General features: G+C 41.1%; 3 protein-coding genes across 4 annotated transcripts; all 3 read left to right on the top strand.

Annotated features, from left to right (window-relative positions):
- The first annotated feature begins 436 nt into the window (after window positions 1–436).
- Window positions 437–11,418, top strand: LOC116326090 (4-galactosyl-N-acetylglucosaminide 3-alpha-L-fucosyltransferase 9-like). Of its 2 annotated transcripts, none has more exons than XM_031747202.2 (3): window positions 437–755; window positions 4,316–4,560; window positions 4,810–11,418. In XM_031747202.2, the coding sequence occupies exon 3, from the start codon at window positions 4,818–4,820 to the stop codon at window positions 5,898–5,900; it is 1,083 nt and encodes a 360-aa protein (XP_031603062.1). In that variant the 5' UTR covers window positions 437–755; window positions 4,316–4,560; window positions 4,810–4,817; the 3' UTR covers window positions 5,901–11,418. The 2 variants fall into 2 exon arrangements, with proteins under 2 accessions (XP_031603062.1, XP_039459216.1); XM_039603282.1 differs by having other exon boundaries at window positions 451–560.
- A 491-nt stretch (window positions 11,419–11,909) lies between these two features.
- Window positions 11,910–15,043, top strand: LOC116326060 (4-galactosyl-N-acetylglucosaminide 3-alpha-L-fucosyltransferase 9-like). Its single transcript, XM_031747159.2, has 2 exons — window positions 11,910–12,060; window positions 12,282–15,043. Exon 2 carries the CDS (start codon window positions 12,290–12,292, stop codon window positions 13,370–13,372), a length of 1,083 nt encoding a protein of 360 aa, XP_031603019.1. The 5' UTR covers window positions 11,910–12,060; window positions 12,282–12,289; the 3' UTR covers window positions 13,373–15,043.
- Window positions 15,044–21,567: 6,524 nt separating this feature from the next.
- Window positions 21,568–23,948, top strand: fhl5 (four and a half LIM domains 5). The gene is made up of 6 exons (XM_031747193.1): window positions 21,568–21,654; window positions 21,846–22,025; window positions 22,200–22,374; window positions 22,781–22,950; window positions 23,125–23,311; window positions 23,455–23,948. The coding sequence occupies exons 2-6, from the start codon at window positions 21,864–21,866 to the stop codon at window positions 23,604–23,606; spliced, it is 846 nt and encodes a 281-aa protein (XP_031603053.1). The 5' UTR covers window positions 21,568–21,654; window positions 21,846–21,863; the 3' UTR covers window positions 23,607–23,948.
- Window positions 23,949–24,229: the final 281 nt, after the last annotated feature.

Here is a 24,229-nt window from a genome sequence, read left to right as displayed (position 1 = left end):
AGAATGCGAAAAATATTTAATAAACTCGCTGAAAATTAACAATTGTATTTTTGAGGCTCTGAAGGTGGCTGTGGTGCATTATCCTCATTAACTGGCAATCAGACTTCAGCTTTTACATCACTGAAAGATACATCCCGATTAATTTGTACAGACCAAATGAAGTGAATCCTTTTGATCCCGTGCTTCCTCTCAGCAGAGATGACTGACCTGTTTATTCAAATGAGAACCTTAAGCAGACGATTAAAGTGTAATATGGCACTAAAGCGGAATCTCAGCATCCCACTCACACTAGCGCTCCGCCACAGCCTGCAGCTGCATCGACGGTAAACAGAGCAAGGTAGCGCATGGGCAGCCAGCAGGGAATTATTCCACATCGCATCACATCCCTGAGCATACATGGCGCCCTCGCACACCGAGATATGAATTTAGTGTGCAAGCGAACGAGGTAGTCGCGATTTCCTCCCCTTTCTTTCTTTCTTTCTTCCCCCCGTTTTTTCTTGCACCCATCATTCTCTGCGTCGGTGTGCAGCAGCGGAGAAGATTCAGCGCACATTGCTACAGTAGGTATCATCATTTTTTCGGGATCAAGACGATGGATGCGGGCTCCCCCGGATCTATTGCTGCAAACACAGCGTGCGGGCTCGATTTTTTATTCCAAACGCATCCACATCTTCCGTATGTTCCTATGTGTCTTTGAAAGGGAGGAGGGGGGAAATGAGAAGAAAGCTTTATTTTGACTCACGCCTGTCGCGATGGTGAGTAAAATGCTTGGCTGTGTCTTTCTCCCCCCCCATCCTTGCATCCTATGTCTGATCTTCTACCTGATTTTAAAGGCAAATCATATGTAGCTAATTGCAAACGCAAAAAAGAAAATGCGCAAAACAAATGTCACAAATATCCACCGCTTCTCGTTTTCCCCGGGGTGTTTGATTGTACACTGCATTTTTAAATGTTTAATGCACTAGACAGTTCACACACTGCAGGGGACATGGATGTTTTTCTCCCGTGAATGTGACTTGTATTTCAAACCTTGCCCTCATAGCTGCAAATATACCCCCCGCGCGCTATTATCTAGGTTCTGTTAGTCAGCACTGGAAAATATTCCAGTGTATCTTTATTATTCCCATCAACTTCAATGCAGTGTCACGCCAAAAGACAACCATTTTAAAGAGTGGCTCCACTACAGCGTCACGTTTTGAAATGACCTTCAGTGCTCGGTGGCTGGAAATTAATTCTCACCTGAGATGGAGTGTCCGTTTTCAGCCAGTGCGGGGCTCCTTCCAGAAATTTGTGGTGCAAATCTAAAGACAACAATTTTGGTGTACATGTGCAGCTTTAGCCTTTGCATACCTGTTACAAAACGCTGTTTGGGATTTCTGTGACTGATATTGCCACAGAAAATGTGTGACTGCGTTTTTTTCCCTCCCCTTACTGCTCTCCAGCCACTTCAAACGTGGCCTCGCTGCAGACTACTCACCCATGCGGTGCTCTTTCTGTGTCCCAAATACATCACAATGCATTTAACAAAATCACAGCTATGCTTTTTTTTAAATGTGAATGAGCTGCAGGAGACTCCCCTTAGTCTCATTTTGGTGGTTTAGAGATAGAAAGACATCTAAATAAATAAATAAAACGTTGTGCACCTTCTTTAAATAATCGCTTTGGAGACACTGGAACTTAAAAGGCCTGATCTGATCACTGCAATACAGGTCAACCTCTGTCCTATGGGGTGTTTTTATATAAATGACACCAGCACATGATGGCAAGCATGGGATGCATCCTCTGTTAACCACAGAGCTTATCACTGCAGCTGACAGGAAGCATGGTTGAGTGCTGTAAGAGGATTTTCCCTACATGAAAATGTCCATCCATCCATTCGCTTCCGCTTATCCTTTTCAGGGTCGCGGGGGGCGCTGGAGCCTATCCCAGCTGTCATAGGGCGAGAGGCGGGGTACACCCTGGACAGGCCACCAGTCTGTCGCAGGGCCAACACACAGGGACAAACAACCATTCACTCGCACATTCACACCTAGTGGCAATTTGGATTTTCCAATTAACCTATCCCCACAAGTTGCATGTCTTTGGACGGTGGGAGGAAGCCGAGTACCGGAGAGAACCCACGCAAACACGGGAGAACATGCAAACTCCACACAGAAAGACCCCGGCCTGATGTCGGAATTGAACTCAGGACCTTCTTGCTGTGCGGCAACAGTGCTAACCACCGTGCCACCGTGCTGCCCATGAAAATGTATTGATACCATAAGCCTTTAAAACGAGTCACACTCATTTGGCTCTTATCTCAATCCATCTCTGGCTCGTGTGTCCTCTGGGTGCATATCTGTGTACCAAAGTCAAAGACTTGGATGAAGCATGGATGAAGGAGGCAAAGCCCAGTGCTCTTCCCTGTATGCCACAGATGATACAGTGCATGTTACCGTTTCCTTTGATGTTACTGATTCAGATATGTTTCAGGGATGCATGGAAGAAAAATCGTCTCTCAAGCTTTGATTCTGCACTTGGCATGTCAGGCTTGTGTGGCCTCTGTGCCAAATGCAGGTGTGCTGAGCCCCAGAGAGCCCTTCTATTCTTCTCAGCCTTAAGATGGCAGCATTCTCTTACAACACACAGACTAACAACCTACATCCATGCCTAACTGGGAACTTTTAAAAGATATCTAGGACTATCTAGGACTAGCTGACTATTTTTGTAAGAACTTTTGTTTTGTCTAACACACTTGTTTGTAGAGATTAAGCTCATCTCTGCATGCAGGCTGGAAATTTAAGCTTTCTCTGTGGCGCTATGAAGTAGCTCAGTGGGCACAGAACACAGGGAAACCCACAAAGTAATGGAGTTTGAAAGAACCACAATTGAATTAAGAAATGTACAGTGCCTGGTTCAGTCATGGTGAGCGTGTGGATGCAGGTATTTGACAGTTAGCCAAGTGATGACAGATATGCTTCCTTTTACAAAAATCCATTGCTCTAGCACTTGTCATGTTAAAGATTGTAGAGTGACAGATACTGTAGGCTGTTAAAAACTTTTATCTCGACTCTGCTAGTACTGTCAGTTATTCTTTCTACAGTCTTGATATTTCTAGGGGCATATTTAAGAGAACAGAACAGACCAAGAGAGAGGAGGAATAACTAGAAAGCAAACAGTGACATGCTAGGTAGCTTAACTGGACAGTCATATCCCAAACCTCCGTATGGTTCCACATGTGAAAAAAGCTATTTCCAAACTGGAAGTGCAACATGGCGACCACAGAAAGTCAAGGACATTCAGCGACTATAGGTGAAATTATCACTGTATGAAGTTAGTAGAGCCTGAGGTAAACCTTTTTCAAATCCCTGGCAACTGATTGAAGTGACTAATCATGAGAATGTAGGATATCACTAATTAACATATGACCTGGTGGTAAATATGGCAACCAGAGTTTGAAACATCCACAAGCCACCAGCTGCCAGCTATAAAGCGATACGCAACAGGAGACTAAGTTCCAGTGTGTACACAGCTTAAGGATTATAAAGTTTCTACACTGGACACAGACGATAGTAAGACATCTAATACAAAAGAGCATAACAGCCGCAACCCAAGTTACAACCAAAAGCAGCAACAAATAATCCTAACCAAACGTGATATGTTGTCGCAATATAAAGGTCCCACACCACAACAAGTTACTAACAAAGTGTTCAACAGTTTATAAGACCAAAGCCTTTGGGCACTGATTCAGTGACTCCAATGGAGGAGCCAATTACAAGTCAGGGACAAGCCAAGGAAACTGGAGAACAGTCCTCCTACTCACTCATCCAAACCCATGTAACTTAACCCTAGCCTTTAGGCAGTTAATTGTAGGGGTTAAATAGTGGTAACTGATTAAACCAGTGATCCCATCAAAACCACTGAGGTGTTCCCAAGCATATATCTCTACCCATGATAATGTAACAGTTGACACAGAGGATTCCCTACGCATAACCTAGTGTCTTAAATCTAGTTAAGTGAATTCAAGAACCACCACTGCACTAATGAACTCAAAGTGTATGTGCTAACAAGAATTGGCTGACGAAGCTCTCTCTGTCCAAGCTTAAAACCTGTGTGTATCTCTGAGACAGATTTTTTTACACTAGTGATAAAAATACGGCAAAGTCCAAAAGAGATTCCCAAAGTCCATTTGTTATGCCAAGACTGGTTATAGCATACCTGTGGTCAAGTAAGGAGAGAGTAGGCAAAATGGGAGGGGTCATCAAAGTGCTTGGTTTTTGTCTCTTTTTCTGGCCTAATAGATTCTCTCTCATTCTCTTTCTTTGCTCGTGTAAAGGAGGCATCATTAAGAAGACCTGTAAATTCAAGATCAAACACACTTCATTCAGTCATTAAGGATCGTTATTATTCAGCCTAAGAGCAAAGAAGCATCTTCTAGCTCCAACCTGCAATTTGTTTTCCTATGAGCACCGAATCACAGAGGAGGTTAATCCAAGCTTCGATCCGATGTAGGAGCTGTTCCCTCAAATTCCCACAACCTCTACTCTTGCTTGGATTTCAGCATTCAGTAAAATCCGCCAGGTTGGTATTGCAATTTTTTGTAGGAGGCATCACAGTTTTATTTATGAGCACCGATGCAAACTATTGCTTTAAGCACCACACAGTATACCACTAAGTATTTAAAGCCACAGATTCTGTTCAGAGTCAATGATCCAGTAGACATTATTACATGTTGGTAGTATGTAAACCCTTACCCCGATAAGATGATCAGTCCTGATGTTGTATCCTGCTGACCATGTGGTATTTTTCTCTTTGGTTTGCCCCTTTTAGGACAGAGTATGCCATCTGCACCTTTTCACAGAATTCTGCGACCCCTTCTGCTTGGTACTTTTATATTGGGATGCTTTGTGACTCTGTTTTTGATGTATTTTAAACCATCTACAAGCTGGCTATCAGGTCCTGTAGAGTCAACAGTATCCACAGACCGGGTCAAGAACCTCTTCTCCACCAAGAGCGATAAAAACGTGACCACTGTGCTGATCTGGCTCTGGCCCTTCGGACAAACGTACGACCTGAGCGTCTGCAGCTCTCTCTTTAACATTGATGGCTGCTTCATCACAGCAGACAGGAACTTCTACAATAAGTCTGATGGGGTCGTCATCCATCACCGGGACATCAGCACTGACCTGTCCAATCTGCCGCCGCTGCAGCGACCGTCGTTCCAGAAGTGGATATGGATGAACTTTGAGTCGCCGTCACATTCGTCCCAGCTGCCTGGGATAGAGAACCTGTTCAATCTGACTCTCAATTACCGTCAGGATGCTGACATTGAAGTGCCTTATGGGTCCATCGTAGCAGCAGAAGGGGAAGAGGATTTTGTACCACCCAGCAAAAACAAGCTGATCTGCTGGATTGTAAGCAACTGGAACCAGGATCACGTGCGGGTGAAATATTACAATGAACTCTACAAACACATTGAGGTTCATGCATATGGACAGGCCTTTGGGGAGTACATCTCTGACCAAGACTACTTCCCCACCATCGCCAGCTGCAAGTTCTATCTGGCGTTTGAGAACTCCATCCACAAAGATTACATTACTGAGAAACTGTACAACCCACTCTCAGTGGGGACAGTGCCAGTGGTTCTCGGCCCACCCAGGCAGAATTACGAGAACTTTATCCAGGGAGACGCCTTCATTCATGTTGACGACTTCAGCTCGCCCAAGGAATTGGCTGATTACCTGCTGCTCCTGGACAAAAATGAGGAAATGTACCTCAGGTACTTTGAGTGGCGGCGACACTTTAAAGTAAAGAAGGCTTATTTTTGGGCAGAGCACACATGCCTGGCTTGTGATTACTTGCGAAGGCACAAGGAATACAAGGCATTCAATAACCTTGATAAGTGGTACTGGGGCGGTTAGAGATTTGAAGGGCTGTGTGTGAGGGACTAAGCAGCCAAGGCATAGAGGACACAGGAAAAAAATGTCTTCAAGAAGGGTTTTCTTTATTTTAACCCTCAAAAAGTTAAAAAAAACAAAAGAGACAAAATTCAAAAACATAACTAGCAGGCCCATAAAGGAGGTCAACTAAATATAACTCTACAAAAAGTAATTTTCAAAAGCTTAAACAAACAAAGTGGACACAACTCACAAACTGACCTAATTACAAAGGTCGTGATTGTGAATGATTTATAGTGGTTTGGCCAAACCATTTACACACAATAGGGGGGAAACAAAAACACACACTAATATTAACTAAGCACAGAATAACCTAAGTAAACATAAAACACTCCTGTTCCTGATAAGCACATGATTGGTCATTCTGAGCAGGCCTTTTGTTCTCAGAGTCCTCAGCCACAGCCACCGCCCAAACCCAGGTAACTCAAAGAAAGAGAAACATAATTAATATAACAGAAAACATTTTTAGAAAAACCACACAATGCTATTATGCGTGCGCCTCATAATATCAGTGTTAGGTTTAACCAAATGATTAGTGAATTATATTAATGAAGAAAACTGCAAAACAAACTAATAAAGTGAACAAATGGACTGATTTACCCATGTGTGGCTGATCCTATCACACTCTGTGATTCTTGTTATGTTGTTGAAGGCAGTACTTTAAGACTTTTGTCCTTCGGTTAACACAAAGGTTCACTGCTGTTCTGTCGCGAGCAGCTGAATGGTGTCTTTCTATTGGTTCAGAGGCCCAGTGAGACATCTAGCTTGCTCTTGTTTTGTCCTTTGAATTTTAGTTAAGCCTTACTTTGCCTTTTGAGTTATTAATTTATAATTTTTTATTTATTTTTTATGATTTACAAATGCACATTTTTTTAATTATTTCTGACCATGTTTTACTTAACATAACCTCATCTGCTGCTACTTTTTTAATGATTTTGTCCTATTTTTTAGTGTGATTGCATGATTGTATAAAGGTTCCCGTGCATCTGATAACATTCATGATGCAAGTTTTGTTTTTGTTTTTGTTTTTTATTATCACCTGCTCATGAAGTGGCAAAAGCTGACATTGGGGAAAGTGTTAGCTGGAGAAGAGGGGCTGACATAAAAGTGAAAATATTTATGTAATATTTATTCAAATGAGGCATTATATGATAAAAAACAATCTCATCTGTGCTAGTGATGAATTCACCTATGCATTGTTTACTAAACTCCAATGTGAAAATGGTTCAATAGGGTCATGTACATATTGTGTATTTTTGGAATTATGTAGCTGTAATTTTTTTTCCATATTTTTATAAGTTTGCATTTGCACTGCTAATCAAACTGTTAGCTATTTTCACATACTTACACTAAGGCAGATGGTCAATATGTATTTGTAGATTGGATTTAGCGATCTTTACCTTGGTATCCGACAGAAGATATCACTGTTATGTGAGAGGGAGGTTGCTAATTAATATTGCTGTGAATTGTTCATTGTCCTTTGTAATTTTGTCACGGTGTTTTGGATACCATGTGGATGATGATGATAGCACAGCACAGAGCCATTGTACTGCAATATGAAACTCCCACACACACCTCCTCACATTGCATTTTAATTTGGAAAGTCTGTCATTTTTGACTGACTGCATTACGCAGAAAGAGCACAAAATGAGCACGTAGTATAAGCATTTGCTTAAGCTCTTTACTTAGGTGCTGTGCTCTCATCACACATTATGACTTAAGATATATAAAAAAATGTCAACCAAGATAAAATGAAATTGGCTTCATGTGAAGAAAACAGTGAAAGATGTGATCTTCATGGTTGCTGCAAGGTTACCCGTATTTTTGTATGAATCATCATACCTCAGTGTTGTCTGGGAGCGAGTGTTTCCATGTGATTCCGATTCTTTTAGCACTGCACCACACCCTTGAGACCACACTACAAAAAGACAGCTCGGTATCTGCATATATCGCAGATATTGCATCACATTCAGATGTCGTCGGAATGGCTAATTCACTGAACAATGCATTGCAACAGCACTCAGCAGCTATTAACAGAGATTTATGTTTTTTACAGAAAGTACTGTACAAATTCTTGTCAACATTTTATGCAAGATGAGCTTCTGTGTCAAAGTATCGAAACGGTGAGGTTGTCAGATTAACATTTCTTCAATTTCAAAGGGACCATTGATGTAAAATAGGATGAAACCAATTATTTTCTTATGGATTACGGTTCCAAATGCCATAGTGGACTCTGTATATAAACACTGTAGTGAATTGAAGCAGGAATTGGATCAAACCAGCCCAAAACACAGATCATTCCTTTATGTCTAGCAGACAGCGGGAACTCCAGCAGCATTGTATATATTTTTCATGGTAAATCTCTTTATATCATGCAGTTGTTGTCTGGAAGTGACTGTGACTGCGCTGTACATTTGTAAGTAATGCCCGGTGCTTTGAGTGGCTGTGAATTAAGTTAAAGGGAGAGACACTTGAAAAAGAATTAAGAGCATCTGAAATGATGCTTTTAACGGTTTTGAGGTGGACATTTTCATCAAGGGAGGCACTTTTACATTTGAGGAGTGACTTTTTTTTTTTCTTTCTTTGTATTTGGTGGCAATCCTGTTGGCATGACCTAAATGAAAAAGTTGTGCCAAAATGCAGCAGAAATACAGCACTTTTATTCATGTCAAGTAGTGTGACTCACTGTGCCAGTGGTCGTCTTAGATGAAGCTATTGTGAGTTTATAAACTGTCCTCCAAGACCTTGGCACATCCCACAGGATAACTATGAAACTGCCAGTCATGGTTTCATATTGTACAGTCCAATCTCATGTATGAAAACAAAGCTTTCTTGTCCAATGTGGTTGGTGACTTTAAGAAAAAAAGGTTTTGTTTTCTTCATTTTATCTTTTTGGGCAGCATCAGTCTTCTTCATTTTATCTTTTTTTTTTTTTTTTGCACAAAAACAAAGAGAAGGAGCTGCGGCTTCTCTGTTGTCCAGTTTGAATCTGTGAGAGGTTCACTGATGCACCCAGAAGTGATTCTCTGGATGCTGTATGACTGGGTATCCCTAAAAAATGTCATTTGATGCCAGTTCACTGAAATAATCTGTTAGTCAATCAATACTTTTTTTTTTTTGCCAAATCACTGTATTTTGCCAAATGTTGTGTTTTACTGTATATGTCTGATAGTGTCAAAATGAAAATAAAGATATGGACAAATGAGCAAACCTTTGTAAAGTGTAGTGAAGTATTTTTTTGTTTTGTTTGTTTTTTAAAGAGATGCCTGATGTGTATTACATGACATAGGCTGGATTATGCTAAAACTGTCTGAAAAAACCCCCCCATAAATAAACACATTACTCATACAATTCATAAAAAGTATCACAAACAGTAGTTGTCTTGACACTAATTCTTACAGTTCAGAAATCATAAAAAGATCAGAAAACTCATGTATAATTAATTCAGTGGGGAAAAGTTAAAGTGTGATTGTAATTATTTTGAGTTTGAATCAACCATCAGCTATATTATTGTATTGTATTGTATTATTGTATTATTGTATGATGCTTGCTTTTAAACATACCGGGACCTGGATGACTGAGAACCTTCACAGACACACAAAGTGATGCTTGCACTCTAGAAACAATAGTCAGCAATAACCATAACGCATGAGACGATTGTTTAACTTCACTGTCACGTGTTTCTATACAAAAAGTATACTCAAAATTTAAACTTGAATTGAGGGGGGTCTGTTCTAAAAGTTTAATGAGATTTCAGTTCATATAGTGTCTGAAAATGATCAGTTAGCTGTTTTACAACATTCTTTCAGGAATTTTAGAGAAAAAGGGAAGTTTAAAGAGCAGTCTATGCAGGTGGGTTAAGTGATGGCTTTTTAAGTAATGGTTTAATTACTGGCACCTTAATGTATGTAGCCTATTATTAGAGATAGATGACATTTAGGATTAAAGCATTTGTAGTTATTCAAGTTAACTCAGAAGAATTAATCAGAGCGCAAGAGTCCAAAAAATATTAATAGTGTTTAAAGCAGCTGTATGTAATGATGAGTCTGTGAGATAGTTACTAGTAATTTTTCTCTAATTGTTGAATTTTTATTTGTGAATAAATTCATAGAGCTCTGACTTTTTGTCAGTGCTGAAAAGAACTAGGGCTTTTTTTTAATAGAGCAAAAAGCTCTTTTCCAGGCTGGAGGTCTTCTAAACTACTGAGATGCCAATTTGTCTTCAGCTTATCTACTTTAAGGTGGACCTTTGAGAGTTAAACCAGAGAGTACAGTGACTTTCGAGAGTTTAGGTAGCTGCTCTGCACTGTGTTGGCACATGGCAGTTAAGAAGATATCCCTCAACTTAGTCACAGCACTTTCAGAACGACATCTACTGTAATGAAATTTATTCCTCACCTTAGTGCAATCTATTATTGTAAAATTTAAATGTTAATAAAAATGATCAGATAAAGCCAATTCATCTAATAACAGATTAAATGCAGAGTTGAGGCTTTCATTTTCAGCATCTAAACAGATGTTAAAATCACACACTATAATTATTTTATCAGAACTAAGCACTAAATCAAATAAAACCTCTAAAGTCTAAAAATAAATCCGAGGTGAGGTGAGGCATTATAGTAGAGGGAACCAGAGCTTTGCACTTGCAACTAAAGGCAATCCTCTCATGCCAATTACACGCTGGCTTTCCAAATATATTAACAGTCCTAGCAGCATCAGTCACAGTCAACATGCTTGCTTTAGACATTCGATGCAGTTGTCTGCTACTAATATTAGTGTATCACCTTAGTGGGATACATTTTAATACTTATATGCTTTAAAAGGTATACCCCAAATACAACAACAGATATTTGCTCCACAAAAAGTGCCCAATCTTTCAGTCACTAAATTAATACTACAGTAGTTATGCATATATAAAGGTGTTTATATGTATGTACTGTATGTATTATATAAATATCTTTATAGGTGCAAAAACAGCACATTCTGACAGTTTAGACAGAGTTAACACATTGCATTTTAAAATGCAACAACTGGCTGAGGCCCTTCCCGGTTTTCCTAAGATTGACAATAAATAAATTAATAAATAAACACATTACTCATACAATTCATAAAAAGTATCACTAACAGTAGTTGTCTTGACACTAATTCTTACAGTTCAGAAATCATAAAAAGATCAGAAAAATCATGTATAATTAATTCAGTGGGGAAAAGTTAAAGTGTGATTGCAATTATTTTGAGTTTGAATCAACCATCAGCTATATTATTGAAGAATTACATTTGAATGAAATGAGTGAATGAAAAGAATGGACTAGTTTTGGATTTGCAGTGAAAACAGGGTGGAAGGTCACTACATAAGTCATAAGTCAGGTTTCCACTATTGACAATATTTCAGCATGAAATGCTATCAAAACTTTGAAAGCTAGAGAAATCAAACCTTGTGTGAAGAAAGCGCGATCTCTTAGAGCAGGAGTCCCCAATCTCAGTCCACGAGGGCCGGTGTCCCTGCAGGTTTTAGATGTGTCCTTGATCCAACACAGCTGATTTAAATGGATAAATTACCTTCTCAACATGTCTTCAAGTTCTCCAGAGGCCTGGTAATGAACTAATCATGTGATTCAGGTGTGTTGATCCAGGGTGAGATCTAAAACCTGCAGGGACACCGGCCCTCGTGGACTGGGATTGGGGACCCCTGTCTTAGAGAAAGTACAATTGAGTGAAATGGGCGTGGCGGAAAGTAGATACACCCTAAGAGGAAAAAAAAAAGGGGAAAAAAAGGAGGACTCCAAGAAACTGGGAAACCAGTGCAATAGCGTACCTGTCAAGCGGGCTTGATAGCATACCTGAAGGCAAATAAGGCGAGATTACGCAGTGTGGGAGGAGTCATCAAGGTGCTTTGTGTCGTGTCCTTGTTCTCTCTCATTCTTTTTCTTTGCTCATGTAAAGGAGGCATCATTAAGAAGACCTGTAGATTCAAGATCAAACTTTGTTCAGGATCATTATTATTCAACCTAACTCCAACCTCTAATTTGTTTTCCTATGAGCGCTAAATCACCAAGGTGGTCGATCCAAACTCCACATTCCCACAACCTTTACCCTTGCTTGGATTTCAACATTCAGTCCACCAGGTTTGTATTGTGATCATGCGTAGAAGGCTTCACATTTTTATTTATGATATTCATACCACTAAGTGTTTAAAGCCATCGATTCTGTTCAGAGTCAGAGGTCGAGTAGACATTATTACATGTTGGTAATATGTAAAACCTTAATATGATATGATGGTTAGTCTTGATGTTGTGTCCTGCTGTCCATGATATTAAGTTCTTTCTCTTTGGTTTGCTCTTTTTAGGACATAATATGGCATCTGCAACTTTTTACAGAGTCCTGCAATTCCTTCTGCTTGGTACTTTTATACTGGGATGCTTTGTGACTCTGTTTTTGATGTATTTTAAACCATCTACAAGCTGGTTATCAGGTCCTGTAGAGTCAACAGTATCCACAGACCGGGTCAAGAACCTCTTCTCCACCAAGCGCAATAAAAACGTGACCACTGTACTGATCTGGCTCTGGCCCTTCGGACAAACGTACGACCTGAGCGTCTGCAGCTCTCTCTTTAACATTGATGGCTGCTTCATCACAGCAGACAGGAACTTCTACAATAAGTCTGATGGGGTCGTCATCCATCACCGGGACATCAGCACTGATCTGTCCAATCTGCCGCCGCTCAAGCGACCATCGTTCCAGAAGTGGATATGGATGAACTTAGAGTCGCCGTCACATTCGTCCCAGCTGCCTGGGATAGAAAACCTGTTTAATCTGACTCTCAATTACCGTCAGGATGCTGACATTGAAGTGCCTTATGGGTCCATCGTAGCAGCAGAAGGGGAAGAGGATTTTGTACCACCCAGCAAAAACAAGCTGATCTGCTGGATGGTGAGCAACTGGAACCAGGATCACGTGCGCGTGAAATATTACAATGAACTCTACAAACACATTGAGGTTCATGCATATGGACAGGCCTTCGGGAAATACATCTCTGACCAAGACTACTTCCCCACCATCGCCAGCTGCAAGTTCTATCTGGCGTTTGAGAACTCCATCCACAAAGATTACATTACTGAGAAACTGTACAACCCGCTCAATGTGGGGACAGTGCCAGTGGTTTTTGGCCCACCCAGGAAGAATTACGAGAACTTTATCCGACGAGACTCCTTCATTCATGTTGACGACTTCAGCTCGCCCAAGGAATTGGCAGATTACCTGCTGCTCCTGGACAAAAATGAGGAAATGTACCTCAGGTACTTTGAGTGGCGGCGACACTTTAAAGTAAAGAAGGCCTATTTTTGGGCAGAGCACACATGCCTGGCTTGTGATTACTTGCGAAGGCACAAGGAATACAAGGCATTCAATAACCTTGATAAGTGGTACTGGGGCGGTTAGAGATTTGAAGGTCAATGTGACTCTTGTTATATTGTTGAAAGCAGTGCTAGTGTGTACGAGTGATGAATTCTCCTATGTATTGTTTACAAAAGTCCAATCTGAAAGGAGTTTAACAGAGTCATGTACTTATTGTGTCTTTTTGAAATTATGTAGTTTTCAATGCTAATCAAACTGTTACTTATCTTCACACACTTACACGAATGCTGCATTCCAGATTTCTCGGAACTCAGATGTCGAAATCAGGAGTGACTTCACTCCCAAGTTAGTGTGTACAAAAAACAGCATTTGTTTATGTCCATAGCAAGGTAGAGTCACTCAGGTATCACAGGCAATACACCACAATAATTGCTTTTTGTGCTTAAAAACACATTCATGGCTTATTTAGTAAGTCACAAATACACAATAGTAGCAGGACAGATTACAATTTTACTACTGTGTACATTTAATGCCGCCGTCATGGACCCTTAGTTTTGGTCTATATGGGCTGCTCCAACTTTCTAAGAGGGAAATCCCACTTGAAGAGATGCTCCAGATTCAAATTCCGACTGGGAACTCTGAAATTCGGATTTCCAACTTCTCCAGGCACGCACCATCAGACAGATGGTCATTATGTATTTGTAGATTTGAATTGGAGATCTTTACCCTGGTGGTATCCGACAGAAGGTGTCACTGTTATGTGAGAGGGAGGTTGCTGATTAATATTGCTGTGAATTGTTTATCGTCTCTTGTATTTTTGTCCCAGTGTTTTGGATACCATGTGGATGATGGTAGCACAGCACAGAGCCATTGTACTGCAATATGAAACTCCCACACAAATCTGTCATTTCTGACTGACTGCATTAAGCAGAAAGAGCACTTAATGAGCACATAGTATATCCATTTGATTAGGCTATTTATTTGAGCGATGCACTCTCATCACACTTTATGACTTCAGATATATAGACTGATATTGTTTCATGGTTTCGGGCAGACTTTGACATATGGGTAAAGTAAGTATTAACTAAGATCTAATGAAATTGGCTCCCATGTGAAGAAAAAAGTGAAAGATGTGATCTGTTTTCATGCTTGCTGCAAGGTTATCTAAGTTTTTGTATAATCATCATACCACAGTGTTGTTTGGGGAGTAAGTGTCTGCATATGGAAAATGTGATTCTCGATTTTCTTTTTTTTCTTTTTTTAAATATAGCGCTACACTTCATCCTTGATGTGTCCACTGATGCAAAATAGGATAAAACCAGTTATTTTCTTATGGAGTATGGTTCCAAATGTCATAGTGGACCCTGCATTTAAACAATGTAGTGAACTGAAACAGGAATTGTTTTTTTTTATCTGTTTTTTGGGTGTCTTCTGTCTCCTTCATGTTCTCTCTCTTTGCTTTTCTTTTTCTTTTTTTATTCCACAAAAACAAAGAAAAGGAGCTTTGGCTTGTCTGTCCTCCTGTTTAAATTTGTTTGTGGATCGCTGCTGCACCGGAGAGTAATTCTCTAGATGCTATATGACCTGGTTTCCCTAAGAAAACGCTGTAGTGTTAGGGGTTAGGTGGGATGTTGTTTCTCCAGAAGGTACCATTTGAGGCCAGTTCACTGAAATAATCCGTTAGTAGTCCATTTTTTTTTTGCCATCGTTGTATTTTGCCAGCTGCTGTGTTTTACTGTATATGTCTGATAGTGTCAAAAAGAAAATAAAGATTTGGACAAACGAATGATTTTTTCTTCTTTTGTCCAGAGATGGCCTCTCATAATGTATTACATGACAAAGGATGGCTGAATAATGCTAAAACTATCTGGAAAAAACTTGTATGATGCTTGCTTTTACACATTTGGAAATCCACTTCTTTATGAGCAAGGTACTGTCCCTACACACTGCTCCCTGGGCGCTGGATTGGTGGCTGCCCACTGCTTCACTGAGTGAATGGGTTAAATGCAGGGGAATAATTTCCCTAAGGGATTAATAAAGTATACAGTATTATTATTAGGGCCCGAGCACAAAAGTGCGAAGGCCCTATTGTATCTGCTCTGTTTCTTATTATTATTATTATTATTATTATTATTATTATTATTATTATTATTATCATTATTATTATTATTATTATTTCGGCAAATGAATCGGCCTTTTGAGGGCCTAAACATGCTCGAAAACTCATGAAATTTTGCAGACGCGTCAGGTCTGGTGAAAATTTACGTATTTTAATGTCCGTAGACATGTCCAGGGAAAATTGGCTCAGTAGCGCCACCTAGAAAAATGAGAAACGCGAGCCCCGAGATGGGTATGACCTACATGTATAAAACTCGGAACACATATCTAACGTTCGGAGACGCACGTAAAAGTCTATTATGGCCATGTCCTAAACCCAACAGGAAGTCCGCCATTTGGAAGTGAAGGTGACATTTTGGCTCTAATTTTGCCATTTCCATGCCTCGAACTTTTGCGAACTCCTCATTGGAATTTCATCGTACAAGCTTCATATTTGGTCAGTGTCAACTACACCCCTGGGCCATGTTAAATTGCGGAGCTTTTGAGTTTTCGGGTTACTGTGAGGCCGTGGCGCCACGGCGAATTTCGATGACTCGCCATGAAAATCTTATTGCCTCTCGTTCTGTCATACATTGTCCGACCTTGACCAAAGTGGACACATATGATAAGGCTCCACCCTGAACATATTTCAACTGCCATATTTGACACCAGGGACAGCGCCACCTAGTGGGAACAGGAAATGTCATGTTTTACACTTTGGGGTACAGTATTGTAATGGTGACATCTGCAGCCTCAAATTTCTCCAGGAAAGCCTTAAGGAGTTGGTCTTGGGTTACAGAGAAAACTGTGAGTTTTCGCTGAAGGTGTGACCCCAGCAGCATGGCGAACATTGAGGTCTCGCCATGAAGAAACAAATTAGTGTAACTCAATGAAATCCAATCTGATCAGTACCAGATTTTACAGGGATGATGTCAGACCCGCCCTGAAGAGATTGATATGCCCATTGTCAGGAATACGTAGAGCGCCACCTAGTGGCACCAGGAAATGTCATGTCTTTCATTTTGTTGTACTGATTTTCACAGGTTCATCGTGGCCACCTCAAAAGCGGTGAATATCACCATCAGTCCCTCTTGATGCTTCAGTGAGAAAATTGTGACTATAAACTGAACGGCGCACCCTGGTGGCAACACAGTTCACCATGAAAGATGAAGTGGCTTTTGAGGGGCTTGAAAAGTTTAAAAGTCTTGAAATTTGGCGCACACCTCTAATGTGATGAGGATTTCTTTTTATATGTTCATTTTCCTTGAACAGCGCAAAATGGCTCCACAGCGCCCCTACAAAATTTCAAAACAACAGCCCCTGCTCTGTGTTTTATGTATGAGTTTGAAACCTGGCAAGCTTATTGGAGATATCAAGATGTACAAAAAAGTCTCTTGGAGCAATATCCCAAATCCAACAGGAAGTCAGCCATTTAAAATTAATGTGTAAATTTGGCGACATTTTCCCCTCTTTTCAGGCCTCATACTTTGACGAACTCCTCCAAGGGATTTCATTAGATTTACGCGATCTCCTGTGTGTGGAATCTAAAGACCTTTGTGATGTTAAATTGCGAAGCTTTTTACGTTCAGGGAACGGGGTGGTCATGGCGGCACGTGGAGTTTCAATCACCGCCAAAAGCAGTAACCTGCTGTCGCTCAAAAACACAATGTCCAATCTCTCCCAAAGGTCGCAGGCGTGATGAGACTCGAGCTCGGAAATGTTTGTTATGCCATTTGTCAGTAATGGTTAGAGCGCCACCTAGTGGGACGACTATAATAATGGTTGAATGAGATGAAATTTTAGCTGGTGGTTAAATGCATGAATTCCATCAATGTGACATCAGATCGGAAGCGCTGGTTTTAGGTGTTGGGCTTGGCTCGACGCGCCGGGGGTGCGAGGGCCCTCATATCGCTGCTTGCAGCTTTAATTATCATTGTTATTATTATTATAAACCCGGCTAGCCAGCATAACTTAGCATAAAAATTGAAAACAAGAGAACTCTTGTAGCGAAGCTGAGCTCTATAAAAGCAGCACAGCCATTTTAAATGGGGTTAAACAAATACCTGTTTAATCCCCATACAGCTGTTTCCCCTGTAACTATGCTAAGCTAAGCTAAGCTAGGCTAAACAGCTGCTGCCATAGTGTCATAGCGTTTACGCAGACATGACATTTGTATCAGTTGCATCTTGGCAGGAAAGCAAATAAGCTTATTTCCTAACTATTCCTTTAAATTTCTCTTATAAATATTGTGTCAACATTCTCATTTTTCAGGTTAAAAATGAGAATTGGCTTGAAATATTTTGCAGGATGCCACCTAATGTGCATTCTTGCATCTATATCAAATGTCATTTCCACACTCAATGCCCACACTGTTCTACATTGCCATGTAATGCAGGCGGCGGTATAAATAGCCACCCAAAAGCCTTGATAACTGATGGATGAGAGGGACGAGAGAGTGTTGTGGTGGTTACAAATCAATCTTCCGGCTGTTGTTAGTTACCCCATATCCTCACTGGCACTTTGGTATTTCCAGTCATCCAATACACCACGCAGAGATGACACAGTTTTGTCAAGTACCTCCACTCAACGCCACAGGTCAACATGTAGGATAAGTTTGTGTGTGTTGCTGGGATCAGTGGCAGAAATAATCCATTCATGTCAATTGGGGATTAATGTGAAAGTTCAGACGGTGGTGGGGAGATTGTCACTCCAGTCTGAAGAACTCAAGACCGTGCCACAGACAAGGGTCACTGTCCTTAGCTGTAGATTTCACATTTGCTCTGTTGCACACAACACAGAACATTTCACAATGGTCATAACAGAGATTACTTGTACCGATGAACCTGGAGGTAATTATCACTCACTTTGCACTTTGCATTGCATTTCATCTTCCTTCTAGCCTCTATCCTAGTTTTTTTTAACAACCCCAATTGCAAAAAAGGAAGCTGCGTAAACTGTAAATAAAAACAGAATATAGTGATTAGGAAATCTCACAAATCCACATTTTCACTGTATAAAATACAGAAAACTGAAAATGTTTAACCTGAGAATTTCTCCATAAGATTCTCCCAGAATATTTTGATGATATTATGCAGTCTAGACGATAACTATTTTGTATTTGTAGTGCAGTTTTTTGTAGACTGGTGAACCTCTGCCCACTTTTGAGAAACTCTGCCTCTCTAAGATACCCAATACCAACACTGATGTGTTGCCAATTAACCTAATTAGTTCCGAAATTTTCCAACAGCTATTTTTTTAAACATTTAAATTCCTACCACACTAATGAGTGTGTGGGGGTTTTATATTTGTCTAAGAATCTGGAGCATGTGTACCTTACACTTATTTATTTATGCTTCCCTGCTTGTCTTTCAGTAAGCATGAAGCTACCATTACAGGACGGTGTTGCTGAACACAGAAGAAAGAAGAGAAGCTTTCTAGAAGGCATGTTAGAATTTAAATACTTACTTCCAAATGCATGCAAAAATTCTAATGTTCAGCGCTACACTGTCATCCGAAGTGAAACACTAACTTTATCTACAGCTGATCCAAATACCACAAAATGAGGCAAGCCATCAGAGAACATTTCAATGGGTTGTAGCAAAGTCCTTCTTCTACAAAGTCTCCGGCTGTACATGCCTAAGAGGTGACAATTCTGTCTCCTCTTTAGTAATGCGATCAGATTTCTGGCTCTGTAACACATCTTGTCACTTGCTCATACCATGACTCACTTTGGTGAGAACTAGAGTGGGGCTTGAGGAGCAGAGCTGGTGAAGGCATTACCCAGGCATTCACAGGGCCTCCCTGAAGGGGTGTAATGTTTTGTGAGATTGTAGACTTGGTAGATTGTATCTTCCTCCCCCCTGGCGACCCCCCCAGTGTGGCTATCCTGTTCAGTTGGAAATATTGTGTTGAAAGCAGACTCTCCACATGGCAGAAAAGCACAGAGGCCTGCTCAAAGGGCAGCTTTCTGTGAGTCCACTTATTAACTACTGGGGCAGCTCCTCATCTCAATCTAATGGATCCCACTTATGCTGTCATCGCCATGCCAACCAGCTGTCAGCTTTGGTGCAGTGAGGCTTTTGTGCTTCAGAGAGATGCAACTGTGTCGTGTTGATCTGTCTCAGTCTACAACAAGTCACCACCTCAAAGGAGCCACCAAAGCAAATGCTTCTCTTCTTCTCCGCGATCATTTGATTATTGTAAAGCCTGAATACATTAAGATAAGAGGACACCTGAGTCCAGGTCAAATAAAGGCCTATTTATTGGGGCTTGACAGGCCACATAAGAAATCTGTTGGCAGTTGCCCACTAGCTGACTTCAGAGGATTATGCAGGCAAAAAGGAATATGCAAGATCAGCAAGCTTTTTGCTTGGCAGAGTTGGCGCTGTCTGCTCTAGAAGTTAATAATCCCAGAGACAACAACCAGCACCTGCTTCCCATCAGATACAAATCAAAGCCACGATAATAAAATCACAACCATGCCTCCACAGATTATCAGCTAGAGCTGCAATAAACAATAATCTCCGCTTTAATATCCAGTGAATAACACTGGCGGTTGACATGCAATTTATTTCTCATGGTTTTCATATTATGCCAACACACTCAGGGAGAGGAGTAAGAGTTTTTGTTTGCTGGAGAATATAGGTCACCTCCTCCCTGCCTGCGTGTCACATGACCACAGACATACCGAGAAGCAATGCAACAAAGATTAGAAGCTTTCGCAAGGCAGTGGCCGCACTGGTCCTACGGTTGGGTTGCTTGGTTTGTTTACATTTTGTGTGGCTTTTTGATTTGCAGCCACTGCTATGAAGAGCAGCGGGAGACAAGGATTCAATATAGTGATAACTTAATCCAGAGCACCAGATAACTTGGTGTAATCCAGTGGATCTGCTTAGAATTAAGAAGAACCTGAAGGATGCTATGGCTTGAAATCAGAAATATACATATATTACAAAAAACCTGCTTGAATTACTGATATGAAATTGTTATTTTGTGCTTAAAGCCTAACATAACACATATAGTGTAGGTAAAAAAATAGCATGGTGTTACATTATCCCTCAGAGGTTTGTAGATACCGCCTACATACACTGCAAAACCATGTACCAGCATCATCTGCTGATCCCAAAATGGATTTAGTACAAGAGTGTAATTCTAGATGAATTTCTTCACAAGGAGTGCTACTGGAGTTAATGTAGGGAGAAGACAAAGGGGAATAGAGTTCATCTACACAAAATTGCATTCCTGTCAGCCTCATCACTGTCACTGACCTTCCTCTGTGTGTGTGTGTGTGTGTGTGTGTGTGTGTGTGTGAGGGATTAAACCAGTGGGTCGGGCTGGTGGTCTTCCCAGGCTATTTTTATGAAGATGCCTGCTCCCCTGATCCTTCGGAAAACTGATCGGAGCATATGTTCCATGATTCAAATGGAAGTAGTCAACCGTCAGTCAAAGATGGAGGTGAATTTAAATGTTTAAACAGGTAAGAAAGGACGAGAGGAGTAACAAGAGTATCGCTATTAGCAGGATGGTCACCATTTAAACTGTCATTACTGCTCCTCCTCTCTTATTTTGCTGGGGTTGGATTGAAGGCCCACAAGCACGCAGCTTCGCCCTTCTGAAGTGCTGCCAAGGTGCTCTCAATAGCCACTGAGAGGTCCTGGCAATATAGTTCAGTACCTGGCAGTCACAAAAGCTGCTGGCACCTACTTCTCATAAGCCATCTGCAACTGCTTGTGTGTGTAGGAGGCACTGACAAAGGCCACAAGTGTGTCCAGACATGTTACAGCATCCAAATGGCTAACTATCTCTGCTGTGGTACCACTGTCCAAGCTGATAATAGTGCGTCGAAAAGATTTAGCATTTTCAAGCTCAAATCTTCTCTTTTAATGTATTGTCTGTATACATGTGAAACTGATTTGGAAGCCTTACATTATTTATATGGTGGTCAGTCATGTTTCCCAACAGTAATCTTCTTGTGCTAAAGTTGCAAATCTCTCTGCTTTTCTGCATTCGGGGGATGAGACAACAAAGATTAAATCAGTCCAAAGCCTTAGAGATCAGCGCACCATCAACTCCCTTAAAAGGTGCAGAACGATGCAGTGAAGTATGTCCATTCTCCCCAGAGATCACTGCTAATAAGAGGGCCTGTATTTATAGAAGAGCCCCCCTAGTGGATACCCCATAATCCTGCCTGACCCCTTTTCATCCCTGCCCCATCCCTGTGCCTCTGCAGTCCCTGGCTTCAGTCTCATCCTCACCCTGAATCAACTGAGGTAGAGAACTCTTTATACAACACTGTTGTTTTTTTCTTGAAATTATTTTTGAAAGAAGGGGAAATTGCTTGTCCTCTTTACTTGCTTGATGAGAAAGAGGATAAATTGCTTGGACTATTATTACTTTTCACCATCTCTTCTGTTCTTCCTTATTGTTCAATTTTTCTCCTTCTGCTCTCTTTGACCTGCAGCTAAGAAAAGCAAATAAGATGCCCACCAGCGAGCGTTTAGACTGCCATTACTGCAAAGACTCCCTGCTGGGGAAGAAGTACATAATGAAAGAGGACACGCAGTACTGCACTAAGTGCTACGAGAACTTGTTCGCTAACAACTGCGAGGCATGCTCCTTACCAATTGGCTGTAACTGCAAGGTAAGGAAGAAAAACAGTGTAGACAGTGAGAACAGTGTAGTGCGAGATCAGAATGTGAGGTTAGCGGTTTGAGCCTGTAGATGAGAAATGTGGCTGTATTTCAGTTTTAGAGCTGTTAAATGAACCATTAGCTTTACAGAACATCAATAATAATCACATACAAAATATTCGCAGGATCTCTCCTATAAGGATCGTCACTGGCACGAGCAGTGCTTCAAGTGTGGCAAGTGCAGCCGCTCTCTAGTGGAAAAGGCCTTTGCAGCCAAGGATGATTTGTTGCTCTGCACTGAGTGCCATGCACAGGATTACTCCTCCAAGTGTACCACCTGCAAGAAAACCATCATGCCAGGTACATGCAGTGATGATAGTACAGGATAATGTCACCTGAAAGCTAGATCATAATATACTGTTAAATATATATTCAGAGGTTATGGCTAAAATTTAAGGATAAGGCAGCACCGACTTGGTGAAACCTCTTACAGTATCCACCTTGAAGCTACAATGAGCAAAAAGATAAGCCTGGGAAAATGTAAATTTAACAAATAGTCATGGTTTTTATTACACACATTTATTTCTTATTGAAAAAAAATTGTTCAAAAGACTAGAATTTCTTCCTTTGCCTAAAATTCTTTCCAAGATTATTTCAGTTGCATCATCCCCTCCCTGCAGACAAAGCAGGCCAGCTTTGGGCCGTGGTGTGTTTCTGTCATAGAGGGACCATATGCTGACTAAGCTGCTCTCGTCCCGTGTGCCAGGTTCCCGCAAAATGGAATACAAGGGGAACAGCTGGCATGAGACCTGCTTCCTGTGTCACCGCTGCCAGCAGCCAATAGGAACCAAGTCCTTCATCCCTAAAGACACCGGTTACTTCTGTGTGGCCTGCTTCGAGAAGCAGTTTGCATACCAGTGCTCCGCTTGTAAGAAGGTAGGGTTACAGCTGAGTGGATTACGTGTATTGAGTGCTACAGTAAATCCCCCTGACTCTGGCATTTTTGTGTTAGTCACACTGCAGGGAGCAAAGTAAAGGGAAGAAATGGGAATAGCACTGCATGTCTCTTTTTGTTGAGCGCTCTGTTTCTCTTGCTTGTGCTTCTTCTAGGCCATCACAACAGGTGGGGTGACCTACCAAGAGAAGCCCTGGCACCGCGAGTGTTTTCTGTGCATTGGATGCAGAAAGCAGTTGTCAGGCCAGCGCTTCACCACCAGAGAAAATTACCCCTACTGCCTGGAGTGCTTCAGCAACCTATACGCAAAGAAGTGTGTGGGCTGCACCAAGCCCATTACTAGTGAGTTTCCATTTAATCTAATACCAAGCAAGTGCTCTGCTCCTCACATTTAAGCCTTTAAGTTTGTGTTATCTAGGGAGTGTTAGCAACACAATGTAATGATTTCACAGTGACATAAATGCATGGCTCTCTGATGTGTGCAGGTCTGGCAGGAGCCAAGTACATCTCCTTTGAGGAACGCCAGTGGCACAGCGAGTGTTTCACCTGCATGCAGTGCTCTGTGTCACTGGTGGGACGTGGCTTCCTCACCCAGCGTGACAACATTTTGTGCACTGACTGCGGGAGGGACAAATGACCTTTACATGCCAGGATCACAGCTCTACCCAAATGACAACAACGCCTGCTTTCTGATAGAAATACTGTGGATCTATGAAAGTCTCCCACAAGAATGCCTTGCACAAAAAAACCCCCAAAGTGTCATTATTTTGCTGTGTTTAATTTTTTTAAAAAAGAAGACATTATGTCTTGTATGTCACTCACACACACCCACACACAGATTTTAAAGTTACTCTGGCATGTATGTTTTTCTTGATGACAAAACAATCATTAGCTGTCTGATGCAGTTTATTGTACATCTGTTGTGCCTAGATAAAAATGTATCCACTAAAGAAACAATAAATGATGCATGATTTTTGGATTTGCCTCAGGTGAAATATGTCTTGCCATATAGATCTTTTTTAGTACTGCTTTTGTTCATCTCATCATAACTTAATCTGCTCTGGGCCTTTTGTATATTTAACTCAAATTCCACAGTGAGGACAGAGGGCACAAAGTTCACTGCAACAGATATAGCTGCGGTGGTAGGTTTTTTTTCTGTTTTTATGACCACAGTGTCTTCTCTCAGTCATCCTTGGGGCAATCATTGCTATAAAACAATCCCCCTTGCTGTGTTTCTGTTGCCTCTTGACCTCATCACAC

The sequence above is a fragment of the Oreochromis aureus genome, linkage group 19 (genome assembly GCF_013358895.1).
Source record: "Oreochromis aureus strain Israel breed Guangdong linkage group 19, ZZ_aureus, whole genome shotgun sequence".
Classification (NCBI taxonomy): domain Eukaryota; kingdom Metazoa; phylum Chordata; class Actinopteri; order Cichliformes; family Cichlidae; genus Oreochromis; species Oreochromis aureus.
This window is presented reverse-complemented; position numbering and strand designations above follow the sequence as displayed.

Coding starts and splice junctions, on each gene's coding strand:
- LOC116326090 (XM_031747202.2), top strand. CDS start 4,818: ATGCCATCTGCACCTTTTCACAGAATTCTGCGACCCCTTCTGCTTGGT.
- LOC116326060 (XM_031747159.2), top strand. CDS start 12,290: ATGGCATCTGCAACTTTTTACAGAGTCCTGCAATTCCTTCTGCTTGGT.
- fhl5 (XM_031747193.1), top strand. CDS start 21,864: ATGCCCACCAGCGAGCGTTTAGACTGCCATTACTGCAAAGACTCCCTG. Junction 22,375..22,780: donor CAAGAAAACCATCATGCCAG/GTACATGCAGTG, acceptor CCCGTGTGCCAG/GTTCCCGCAAAATGGAATAC. Junction 23,312..23,454: donor CTGCACCAAGCCCATTACTA/GTGAGTTTCCAT, acceptor TGATGTGTGCAG/GTCTGGCAGGAGCCAAGTAC.